The following is a 13,710-nucleotide window of genomic DNA, read 5'->3' as shown; positions in this document are numbered from 1 at the left end:
ACACATTCCTTTGTTTCATGCCCTTCTGCACACTTCTCACACCTAGGAACCTCTCTCCTACACACTGCTGCCATATGCCCATAAGCTTGACACCTGTAACAACGTAATGTATTCGGCACAAAAGCTTGCACAGCATAACTTATACAACCTAACATCACTTTGTCGGGAAAGACTCAACATCAAAACTCAAAAGAACAGACAACGACTCTTCTGTTTCACCACTCACGCCAGCCTGTCTGCGTCGCACCAAACGACGAGCATCACAAACACTGGGAATCTTTCCCTTCAGTTGGTCAGCTTTCACATTTACCGCTACCCCAGTAATCACTCCATTCAATGGCACCCTTTTCTTGAGAGCAAAACAATTCACATCTCTTGCCCCCATTCACTTTACGCCCTCTGAACAGCAGAAACACAAACAATTATCACAAGACCACTTCTGGTTACCCTCACCAATTCCACAGCACCCAACTCTGTTTTCACCCACCCTGAAACCACAAATGGATCACCCAAAAGGCAAGGGTCCACTTTTCCCAAAAACTTCACTCCTACTGTCACAGACTCATCTTTATCCTGATACTTCCTCCTCATTCACTTCTATTTCTCCTCCTGTCTTCAGCTCACTCTGCTTACACTTTGTACCATTCTTCTTTAGCAAACCAACTCCCTTTTTTAACAGACTCAAGCTTACCCTCTTTCTCCCTTTCTGTCGTAGACGTCTCTTTTTCCCTCAATTACTCCTCCATATTCCAAGTATACGTCTCCTTATGATAATACTGCACTTCTCCTGACAAACATCTTTTTCTTGCCTTGTCAAGGGACGCCATTTAACCGGCTGTCACAATCAGCACAAGCCCCTCAGGATCTATCTTTCCCAACTGTCCCTTAATCTGGTTTTATACCGTGGCATTATTGAATACTAATTTCTGATTGGCTTGAAGGGCATTCTAGAGCGTACATTATTTACCTAAAACGCACGGTATATCAGCACGGTAGAATTGAATGGCTATAGTTAATTCTTACATGTTCTATGTTTGAGCTGCTTTTGAAAGCAAAAGTCGAATCCAAAAACATTATTGGCATTGTTGAATTTGATTTTCATAATAGCAAGCCAGGACTGATGGTTTGCTTAGCTTAACTAACAGGTCTGTTTGTTTGGTTACCAAGGCAAATACTGTAGCTACGGTATATAGTAAACTTGCTAGCTACTTCAGTGGATGTGGAAAACATTTCTAACTGCAAATGAACACATTTATATTGGTAAATGTGTTAAATTATTGCCATGGTATAAAAGGGATAATCAACTCGAAGCTCTATGCATTCTCTGGAAAATAATGTAACCCCGAGTTGATTCTATAGAGGTCGTGACTGGCTAGCTAGCAAGCAAGGGATAAGAATGTTGCCAGCGAGCATGGCAATGGAACATCAAGGACGAATGTCTGGTTTCACGTCCATACATATCAAACTAATCGAATGAACGACTGGGGCCTTGTTGAATTTGCGATTTCCAACTTGTGTAATCTTCATGTCCAATGGCCGATGAACACCGATACGTTTTATCTATAATTTCTCTTAATTATTTATCTTCATATGATAAGGATTAAAAAGGATTTGCCAGTAGATTGTCGACTTGATTCATGACGACTGCTAGATAAGACTTTGAAAGTAAGATATTGACATGATCAGTCCAATCAAAGCTACTGTACATATAACGTGATTTGACATACTTTTATCTGTGGCCAATGACCTTGAGCCTTCTTAGAAGGGCACTTGTAATATAACTCTATGGCAGGACCCAAAGGGCTGAAATTTTGGATGTCTATCCTTACTAAGGACATAAACTTCACGATGACGTAGTGTCCCCATGAGTAACAGAACTCGGAGCCAATCACGGCGCAATGCTCCTATTTTTTGCTGGCTCGCACCACCACCACAGAAAGCACTGAGCTAGGCTGAAACACCTGCATTTTGGAGCTGCCTTACTCAAGAAAACAAAAGAGACCATGTGTGTATGCGGCTTTATTAACTCAATGATATATAAAAAATTGTACATTGTTTGTAAACTGATATAGTTGAAGTCAGAAGTTTACATACACTTAGGTTGGAGTCATTAAAACTTGTTTTTCAACCACTCCACAAATTTCTTGTTAACAAACTATAGTTTTGGCAAGTCGGTTTAGGACATCTACTTTGTGCATGACACAAGTCATTTTTCCAACAATTGTTTACAGACAGATTATTTCACTTATAATTCACTATCACAATTCCAGTGGGTCAGAAGTTTACGTTTGGAAGGAAAAGGGGGATGCTTGCAAGCCGAAGAACACCATCCCAACCATGAAGCACAGGGGTGGCAGCAACATATTGTGGGGGTGCTTTGCTGCAGGAGGGACTGGTGCACTTCACAAAATAGATGGCATGATGAGGAAAGAAAATGATGTGGCTATATTGAAGCAACATCTCAAGACATCAGTCAGGAAGTTAAAGCTTGGTTGCAAATGGGTCTTCCAAATGGACAATGACCCCAAGCATACTTCCAAAGTTGTGGCAAAATGGTATAAGGACAACAAAGTCAAGGTATTAGAGTGGCCATCACAAAGCCCTGACCTCAATCCTATATAAAATTTGTGGGCAGAACTGAAAAAGTGTGTGCGAGCAAGGAGGCCTACAAACCTGACTCAGTTACACCAGCTCTGTCAGGAGGAATGGGCCAAGATTCACCCAACTTATTGTGGGAAGCTTGTGGAAGGCTACCCGAAATGTTTGGCCCAAGTTAAACAATACTAATTGAGTGTATGTAAACTTCTGACCCACTGGGAATGTGATGAAAGAAATAAAAGCTGAAATAAATCATTCTCTCTACTATTATTCTGACATTTCACATTCTTCAAATAAAGTGGTGATCCTAACTGACCTAAGACAGGGAATTTTTACTAGGATTAAATGTCAGGAATTGTGAAAAACTGAGTTTAAATGTATTTGGCTAAGGTGTATGTAAACTTCCGACTTCAACTGTATATACCTTTCATAATATTTCCCCTAATGTTGTGCAACTTGCATAGCCTACCTCCTCTTTCTCTATATATTTATTGTTACTTCATTCCTTCCTGGCTTTCAACAGTTAAATGAAATAAATGTATTGTCCTTATCTTCATCATTGTAATGATATAGAATAAGATGCAGATGGCTATCACTTCTCTTCATGTATATTGAATGGTTATGGGTCTGAATAAATAGCTGCTATAGTCTACCACCATTGCGGTTCTCTCCCTGTGAGTTATATTGGCTGCTGTATTTAACATTCAGCAAACAAGAGCTTGCATCCCCCTTGGAATAGTCTATTAGTATAAGAAATGCAAAAACACATTTTTCAGCAAGCTATTCTAGTCTAGCTTTTCCTGGGACTCCAAGAGTTAAGGAGCGTTTTCTTAGGAGAGAGGCCAGTGGAGCGCAGGTTCTTTTGTGCAAGAGACAGAGTCTATATAAGGCTGCCAGTAAGATTGCACCTAAATCAACCATTTATCGGATCATCAAGAACTTAAAGGAAAGCGGTTCAATTGTTGTGAAGAAGGCTTTAGGGTGCCCAAGAAAGTCCAGCAAGCGCCAGGACCGTCTCCTAAAGTTGATTCAGCTGCGGGATCGGGGCACCACCAGTACAGAGCTTGCTCAGGAATGGCAGCAGGCAGGTGTGAGTGCATCTGCACGCACAGTGAGGCGAAGACTTTTGGAGGATGGCCTGGTGTCAAGAAGGGCAGCAAAGAAGCCACTTCTCTCCAGGAAAAACATCAGGGACAGACTAATATTCTGCAAAAGGTACAGGGATTGGACTGCTGAGGACTGGGGTAAAGTCATTTTCTCTGATGAATCCCCTTTCCGATTGTTTGGGGCATCTGGAAAAAGTTTGTCCGGAGAAGACAAGGTGAGCGCTACCATCAGTCCTGTGTCAAGCCAACAGTATAGCATCCTGAGACCATTTATGTGTGGGGTTGCTTCTCAGCCAAGGGAGTGGGCTCACTCACAATTTTGCCTAAGAACACAGCCATGAATAAAGAATGGTACCAACACATCCTCCGAGAGCAACTTCTCCCAACCATCCAGGAACAGTTTGGTGACGAACAATGCCTTTTCCAGCATGATGGAGAACCTTGCCATAAGACAAAAGTGATAACTAAGTGGCTCGGGGAACAAAACATTGATATTTTGGGTCCATGGCCAAGAAACTCCCCAGACCTTAATCCCATTGAGAACTTCTGGTCAATCCTCAAGAAGCGGGTGGACAAACAAAAACCCACAAATTCTGACAAACTCCAAGCATTGATTATGCAAGAATGGGCTGCCATCAGTCAGGATGTGGCCCAGAAGTTAATTGACAGCATGCCAGGGCGGATTGCAGAGGTCTTGAAAAAGAAGGGTCAACACTGAAAACATCGACTCTTTGCATCAACTTCATGTCATTGTCAATAAAAGCCTTTGACACTTATGAAATGCTTGTAATTATACTTCAGTATTCCATAGTAACATCTGACAAAAATATCTAAAGACACTGCAGCAGCAAACTTTGTGGAAATTAATATTTGTGTCATTCTCAAAACTTTTGGCCACGACTGTATAGTGAGAGTCCCCGCATACGTACTCATTTAAAGCAACGATATTTGCGTGATAGGCTGTTTTAAAACTTTGCAGCTGCAATGAAATAAAAAAAAATCAGCAGATTGAGATATGTAAATTAGATGCACATGGTTACTACATGATTCCATATGTGTTATTTTAGAAATCTGATAAACAGTGAAATGAGATCTCCACACATAGTATTGGCTACAAGCCACACGCAGGAAAACTCTTGTCATTGGAGTCAATAATTATCCAATTGTACCACCTGACAGGTCGTATCTGCAAACCAATGACTCCTGGAGAGGCCAGTTCTAAGGTGTGTGTGCAGCCAGTGAATACTCTGAAACGGACAACCTTATGTTATGTCAAAGGTATGACTGTGTTTCTCTCATGTGTTGCTTCAGAAGAGGGTCAGCTGATTTTGTGTTTCTATTTATTCAGATCTTGTCTATTCTACTATATTCTCATGTATTCCCTTTGCCAGATCTCTTTAGTGAGCTTTTCAGACGACTTAGATCATGACTGTTATTTGTCAGTGCTGTTTAGCTATGTACAGATTCTATGGGTATGATAGATCAATGTCCATTTTGGAAGCAATTTGAGTAGAATTGATGGAGAGATAGAAAGATTGTGAGAGTGCAGTCATTTAAAGCAACAATATTTGCGTGATATGCTGTTTTAAAACTCTGCAGCTGCAATAAAATAAAACAAATCGCCAGATTGAGATATGTAAATTAGACGCGCATTTAGTCTTTATATTACTGCGGCAAAGGCTATGCTGCAGCAAATGTAGTCCTACCTTTCATAAGAAAAAAAGTTACCCTGATGAGATGATACATGCATCGTGTGCTGCGCTCTATACTGAGATGCACCGTCTGTCCCCACCCTGAGCTTTGATGATTGATCATACAGATAGCAGAGAGTAGGCCGTGGTCCATAGAGAAGACAGATTTAGACATCACATATCATTTAACAGTTCCATTTCACGGCATAGTGTTAATATAAATAATTTATTAGAATTTACCGGTTTCTTGCAGTTATTTATCCCGAAAAAGGGGAGTGGGTTTGGGTGGAAAATATCTGTACCCCGGTTCCTGCTATTCAAACCTAGTTAGGGTTATGCCAAGATTAGGATAAGGGTTGTGGTTGGAGTTGAACTGGAATATGGACATGAAGCTAGGGTCAGGTTGTGGTTGAGGCTAAGGTTGAACTGGGATGTGGACATTAGGGTTGAACCGGGATGTGGACATGAAGCTAGGGTTAGGGTTGTGGGTGAGGCTTAAGTTAGGGTTGAACCAGGATGTGGACATGAAGCTACGGTTAGAGTTAGGGTTGAGGCTAAGTTTAGGTTTTAACCGGGATGTGGACATGAAGCTAGGTTTAGGGTTGTGGTTGAGGCTAAGGTTAGGGTTGAACCAGGATGTGGACATGAAGCTAGGGTTAACCCTAGACCTAACCTTAGTTTATCGTACTTTTATCCTCCTTTTTATCCTACTTCTCTTCGGATCCGTAAGGTGCTGGAGCTTGGTTTCACCTGGCTCTCACTTTGACCCAAGGTGCAGGAGCCGGTTCCAGGTAACATATTTCAAAATCATTTATTGGTGCAGAAAAGAGAACCGAAAACAATGAACTGAAACACCTTTCTACTCTACACCGTCACTAAATGGAAAGTCAACAAATACCCTTTAATGTTCCTCCCACTGATAAAGCATGGACTGGAGAAGCCCCACACACTTCCTGATTTCTTTATATTGCCTTTAAAAATGAAATGGTACTGTATATATCTACACAATTCAAAATTGAAGAGGTTGTGCGAATGTGCTGTGCATACAGTACAATTGATGCAATGTTGGAAATAACTTTTATGCAGTACCACCAATAGCTAAATTAAGCCGGTTTACAAAGGCAGTACAAAGGAATCAGGAAGTGTTTGGAGTTTCTTCAGTCCATGCTTTATCAGTGGGAGGAAAATTTAAGGGTATTTGTTGACTTTCCATTTAGTGATGCTGTAGATTAGAAAGGTGTTTTAGTTCCTTGTTTCAGTTCTCTATTCTGCACTAATAAATGATTATGAAATATGTCTCCTAAGATTCAGACGAGTGTATCAGTGTCATGATCTACATAGAATGTTGGGTATCTTCCGGGCAGACAGATTTACTGCATCCAGAGTCTCCTCCTCCTGCTCTCAATAACTGGTAAATTAGCATTGACATTATATAAATCCAAAGGGAATTACTGTAACCCTATCTTTGATATTCAGCCAATATTTACTTTCATGTCTCGCCTGTCAGTAATAGGAAGTATTTGGTTATACTTCCGTCGTAGATAAATTGATCTACAGTACCAGTCAAAAGTTTGGACACACCGACTCATTCAACGGTTTTTCTTTATTTGTACTATTTTCTACATTGTAGAAAAGTAGTGAAGACATCAAAACTATGAAATAACACATATGGAATCATGTAGTAACCAAAAAAGTGTTCAACAAATCAAAATATATTTAAGATTTTAGATTCTTCAAAGTAGCCACACTTTGCCTTGATAACAGCTTTGCACACTCTTGGCATTCTCTCAACCAGCTTCATGAGGAATGCTATTCCAACAGTCTTGAAGGAGTTCCCACATATGCTGAGCACTTGTTGACTGCTTCTCCTTCACTCTGTGGTCCAACTCATCCCAAACCATCTCAATTGGGTTGAGGTCGGGTGATTGTGGAGGCCTGGTCATATGATGTAGCACTCCATCACTCTCCTTTTTGTTCAAATAGCACCTACACAGCCTGGAGGTGTGTTTTGGGTCATTGTCGTGTTGAAAAACAAATGATAGTCCCGCTAAGCGCAAACCAGATGGGATGGGATATCGCTGCAAAATGCTGTGGTAGCCATGCTGGTTAAGTGTGCCTTGAATTCTAAATAAATCACTGAGAGGGTCACCAGCCACTCACCCCCACGCCATCACACCACCTCCTCCATGCTTCACGGTGGGAACCACACATGCGGAGATCATCCGTTCACCTATTCTGCGTCTCACAAAGACACGGCGGTTGGAACCAAAAATCTCACATTTTGACTCATCAGACCAAAGGACAGATTTCCAGAGATCTAATGTCCATTGCTCATGTTTCTTGGCCCAAGCAAGTCTCTTCTTCTTATTGGTTTCCTTTAGTAGTGGTTTCTTTGCAGCAATTTGACCACTCTGTGAAGCATTTATTTGGGCTGCAATCGGAGGCTCATAACTCCAATAAACTTATCCTCTGCAGCAGAGGTAACTCGGGGTCTTCCTTTCCTGCGGCGGTCCTCATGAGAGACAGTTTCATCAAAGCACTTCATGGTTTTTGCGACTGCACTTGAAGAAACTTTCAAAGTTCTTGAAATGTTTTGTATTGACTGACCTTCATGTCATAAAGTAATGATTTACTGTTGTTTCTCTTTGCTTATTTGAACTGTTCTTGCCATAATATGGACTTGGTCTTTTACCAGATAGTGCTATCTTCTGTATACCATCCCCCTACCTTGTCACAACACAACTGATTAGCTCAAACGCATTAAAATGGAAATAAATTCCACAAATTACCTTTTAACAAGGCACACCTGTTAATTGAAATTCACTCCAGGTGACTACCTCATGAAGCTGGTTGAGAGAATGCCAAGCGTTTGCAAAGCTGTTTTCAAGGCAAAGGGTGGCTACTTTGAAGAATCTAAAATCTAAAATATATTTAGATTTGTTTAACAGTTTTTTTGGTTACTACATGATTCCATATGTGTTATTTCATAGGTTTGATGTCTTCGCTATTATTCAACAATGTAGAAAATAGTGAAAATAAAGAAAATCCCTTGAATGAGTAGGTGTGTCCAAACTTATGACCTGTACTGTACTTTACTAGAAATCTGATAAACAGTGAAATGAGATCTCCACACATAGTATCGGCTACAAGCCACACGCAGGAAAACTATTGTCATTGGAGTCAATAATTATCCAATTGTACCACCTGACAGGTCGTATCTGCAAACCAATGACTCCTGGAGAGGCCAGTTCTAAGGTGTGTGTGCAGCCAGTGAATACTCTGAAACGGACAACCTTATGTTATGTCAAAGGTATGACTGTGTTTCTCTCATGTGTTGCTTCAGAAGAGGGTCAGCTGATTTTGTGTTTCTATTTATTCAGATCTTGTCTATTCTACTATATTCTCATGTATTCCCTTTGCCAGATCTCTTTAGTGAGCTTTTCAGACGACTTAGATCATGACTGTTATTTGTCAGTGCTGTTTAGCTATGTACAGATTATATGGGTATGATAGATCAATGTCCATTTTCTATACAGTTGCCTACTACAGTATTTCAATACTGTACTATTGACACACTTTTTCTTCCACAGCCTCTTATCTTCTACATTTACATCTACATTCACATTTTGGTCATTTAGCAGACGCTCTTGTCCAGAGCCACTCACAGTTGGTGCATTCAACTAAGGTAAGACGACCACCAACTAACCAAACAGTGAATTTATAAGCATACTCTATGTATCTAAATAATAGTGTTAAATGTCTTACTTCAAACTTACTCCTTATTTAGCAGTTCAGAGCCCCAAGACGAGAGGATGGGGAATGAGAGCAATACATCTTGCGACAACATAGATGACAATGTCATACCTAAATCATACAGATATGCATTGCTGTCAATATACACTATTGTGCTTATTGGAGGGATCATCAGCATGTCCCTTATGATCAACAACATCAAGTCCAACGTCTGCTCGGTGACCACCACAGCCGTCTTGAACCTGATCATGGTCCACATTCTCTTTCTCCTGACCGTGCCCTTCCGCCTCTACTTCTACGCGGCCGGCGAGTGGCATCTCGGTCCTAACTTCTGCAAGGTGGTCAGTGCCATGATCCTCGCCCACATGTACCTAGCCTTCATCTTCTACGTGATAATTCTGGTGATCCGCTATCTCGACTTCTTCAGGAGTTCTAAGCAGGTGTTCTACCGGAGGCTACATGCCCTAGGGGCCAGTGCTGCTGTCTGGGGCCTCATTCTCATTGTGGTGGTCCCTTTAACTGCTGTGAAATATGGATCATCTACAGAAAGTGACACAACCACCAGTGACAATCAGTGCTTTAACTTTGGAGCGATTTTTGATGAGAAGCATGCTGTGGCTGTGCTGAACTACATCCTCAGTGCTCTCATCATCATACTTACATTAGCTCTGGCCTGTTGTCAGATGTGTATTCTGTGGTGTGTGTACCGGACTCACAGGGCGATGATCTTCTCGCAACAGGAGTTTTGGGCTCAGATCAAAAGTATTTTCTTTATGCTGACCATTATAGTATGCTTTGTTCCATACAATGCATTCAGGATTTACTATGTGAGTCATTTTAATGCCAATCTCCAGGTAAAGAATGAGATTGCCCTCGCTGTCACAACATTCAGCTGTTTTGACATGCTGACTTTTATAGGGAGAGGGTCATTCAGACCCTGTGATACAATATGCTGTGTACCATGATTATCAATACTGATTATTGAGTCAAATATTATTCTATTTGCACCTTATTTGCACCATGTTAACCAAATGTACAAAACTACAGTGCACAAAACATTAGGAACCCCTCTTTCCATGACATAGACTGACCAGGTGAATCCAGGTGAAAGCTATGATCCCTTATTGATGTCACCTGTTAAATCCACTTCAATCAGTGTAGATGAAGGGGAGGAGACAGGTTAAAGAAATATGTTCAAGCCTTGAGACTTGGATTGTGTATGTGTGCCATTCAGAGGGTGAATGGGCAAGACTAAATATTTAAGTGCTTTTCAACAGGGTATGGTAGTAGGTGCCAGGCGCACTGGTTCGAGTGTGTCAAGAACTGCAACACTGCTGGGTTTTTCACGCTCAACAGTTTCCTGTGTGTATCAAGAATGGCCCACCATCCAAAGGATGTCCAGCCAACTTGACACAACTTTTGGAAGTATTGGAGTCAACATGAGCCAGCATCCATGTGGAACGCTTTCGACACCTTGTAGTCAATGCCCAATGAGTTGAGGCTGTTCTGAGGGCAAAAGGGGGTGCAACTAAATATTAGGAAGGTGTTCCTAATGTTCTGTACACTTAGTGTATATACTTTGATATCCTTCAAAGCGAAAGAGTTATAACTCTTCTCAAAGGTAAATTACTCGTTATAGCACTTTCCTAAGTAGGATAAGATAATGCCATTTAGCAGATGTTTTTATCCAAAGTGACTTACAGACATGTGTGCATACATTTTACATATGGGTTGTCCCTGGAATTGAACCCACTATCTTGGCATTGTGGACGCCATGCTCTACAAACTGGTCAAATCAGAAAAGACAAGAAAACAAATAGTGGAACTGTGTTTATTGCTAACTGTTGTAAAGTTCTGGAACATTATACAAAGTAGTTGCACACTTCCACTCCACATTGATGGGTTTGTACATGTTAGCTAAACTGATTCCGAAATAACCAGTCACCTAGTGTGTCATACTGTTACATTTACATCTATTTTATGCTCATTTTGTACCAAACATATACATGTTGATAAATCATGCAATCTTTATCATATTTTTTACAACTACATTTTCAAGTGAATCATATATTTGATTAAAATGTTACTCTTTGTTTGTTCAATGTTTCTTGTGTTCACAGTTCCCTCCCTTTTGGGAAGACATGTCCATATTATTTAGAAAGGAATAATATAATTAAGCAATAAGGCCATAGGGGGTTTGGTATATGGCTAATATACCACGGCTAAGGGCTGTTCTTGTGCACAATGTAATGTGGAATGCTTGGATACAGACCTTAGCCATGGTATATTGGCCATATACCACAAACCCCTGAGGTGCCTTATTGCTATTATAAACTGGTTACCAATGTAATTAGAGCAGTAAAAAAAATGTTTTGTATTACCCGTGGTATACAGTCTGATATACCATTGCTGTCAACCAATCAGCATTCATGACTTGAACCACCCAGTTTATAATAAGAATTAATCTACATAGTATGACTGCAATTAGTGCAGCATCACATTAGTGGAAACCAAGTCTGTTCTCAGGGCAGGCCTGGATGTAGCTAAATATGTTTGAGTGGCGTTGGGACTATTTTTGCATTTTAGCTAACCCTTTCCTAACCTTAACCTAATTCTCCTAACCTGCCACGTTAATTATCCTAACCTGCTGCGAAAAGTCACTTATGCTAGTCAAAACCGGCAGACCTGCCCTGAGAACAGTCTTGGTTTCCATTAATGCAATACTGCTCAATCATTGAAAACGCTCATCAGCTACATTTTAAAGCATTACATAGAAGGAGTAGGCATGCACAGTTCATAATGAAGTTCCCACTTCAGTGGTGCTTGGCTTCAACAACAGCACTGCAAACTGTTACATTAACATTTACATTACATTTAAGTCATTTAGCAGACGCTCTTATCCAGAGCGACTTACAAAATGGTGCATTCACCTTATGATATCCAGTGGAACAACCACTTTACAATAGTGCATCTAAATCTTTTAAGGGGGGGGGGGGGGGTTAGAAGGATTACTTTATCCTATCCTAGGTATTCCTTAAAGAGGTGGGGTTTCAGGTGTCTCCGGAAGGTGGTGATTGACTCCGCTGTCCTGGCGTCGTGAGAGAGCTTGTTCCACCATTGGGGTGCCAGAGCAGCGAACAGTTTTGACTGGGCTGAGCGGGAACTGTGCTTCCTCAGAGGTAGGGGGGCCAGCAGGCCAGTGGTGGATGAACGCAGTGCCCTTGTTTGGGTGTAGAGCCTGATCAGAGCCTGAAGGTATGGAGGTGCCGTTCCCTTCACAGCTCCGTAGGCAATCACCATGGTCTTGTAGCGGATGCGAGCTTCAACTGGAAGCCAGTGGAGAGAGCGGAGGAGTTGCTTGCCATAAAGTATAACTTAACTTAACTTAACTTGCCATAAAGTATTGGTTGCTACATCTGTGGTTGACATCAATAGTGATACAGTCTCGGTTGAAAAATACAACTCCAAACAAAGCACACAAAATGTATTAAATAGTGAAAGTACATTGCAGAAGTGTGTAAGGAAACACTGCACAAATTAGGATGTTGACAGACCTAGTGTAAATAATGCCGATATCAGGTATCAGACGTTTTAGATCCTAGGCAACGGTGTTCAACAAAAACCTGTGATCAGTGATATATATTGTATAACGTATATACTTATTTTAGGGTCCAAAAAATAGAAATGGGGCCGTGTCTGGATATTGTTTCTGAAGGAAGTAGGAGATCCAAATTTACTCAACTCCTTTGTCGCTACAGCAACCCCATTTACTATAGCCCAACTGTACAATCTACTACCTGGATCCCACTGTCAACCAGCACCATTATATCAAATCAAATCAAAGTTTATTTGTCACGTGTGCCGAATTCAACCTTACAGTGAAATGCTTACTTACAGGCTCTTACCAACAGTGCAAAAAAGGTATTATGTGAACAATAGGTAAGTAAAGAAATAAAAACAACAGTAAAAAGACAGTGAACAATAACAGTAGCGAGGCTATATACAGTAGCGAGGCTATAACAGTAGCGAGGCTGCATACAGGCACCGGTTAGTCGGGCTGATTGAGGTAGTATGTACATGTAGATATGGTTAAAGTGACTATGCCTATATGATGAACAGAGAGTAGCAGTCGCGTAAAAGAGGGGTTGGCGAGTGGTGGGTGGTGGGACACAATGCAGGTAGCCCGGTTAGCCAATGTGCGGGGGCAATGCAAATAGTCCGGGTAGCCATTTGACTACCTGATCAGGAATCTTATGGCTTAGGGGTAAAAACTGTTGAGGAGCCTTTTTGTCCTAGACTTGGCACTCCGGTACCGCTTGCCATGCGGTAGTAGAGAGAACAGTCTATGACTGGGGTGGCTGGGGTCTTTGACAATTTTTAGGGCCTTCTTCTGACACCGCCTGGTGTAGAGGTCATGGATGGCAGACAGCTTAGCCCCAGTGATGTACTGGGCCATACGCACTACCCTCTGTAGAGCCTTGCGGTCGGAGGCCGAGCAATTGCTGTACCAGGCAGTGATGCAACCAGTCAGGATGCTCTCAATGTTGCAGCTGTAGAACCTT

At 41.3% G+C, this 13,710-nt stretch overlaps 1 protein-coding gene across 2 annotated transcripts; it reads left to right on the top strand.

The window, feature by feature from the left end:
- Positions 1-8,431: 8,431 nt before the first annotated feature.
- On the top strand, positions 8,432-11,240 carry LOC106569222 (putative G-protein coupled receptor 141). Of its 2 annotated transcripts, none has more exons than XM_045694129.2 (3): positions 8,432-8,705; positions 8,986-9,080; positions 9,186-11,240. In XM_045694129.2, the coding sequence occupies exon 3, from the start codon at positions 9,208-9,210 to the stop codon at positions 10,111-10,113; it is 906 nt and encodes a 301-aa protein (XP_045550085.1). In that variant the 5' UTR covers positions 8,432-8,705; positions 8,986-9,080; positions 9,186-9,207; the 3' UTR covers positions 10,114-11,240. The 2 variants fall into 2 exon arrangements, with proteins under 2 accessions (XP_045550085.1, XP_045550084.1); XM_045694128.2 differs by having other exon boundaries at positions 9,183-11,240.
- Positions 11,241-13,710: the final 2,470 nt, after the last annotated feature.

Source organism: Salmo salar, chromosome 14 (genome assembly GCF_965601325.2).
Source record: "Salmo salar chromosome 14, fSalSal1, whole genome shotgun sequence".
Lineage (NCBI taxonomy): Eukaryota > Metazoa > Chordata > Actinopteri > Salmoniformes > Salmonidae > Salmo > Salmo salar.
This window is presented reverse-complemented; position numbering and strand designations above follow the sequence as displayed.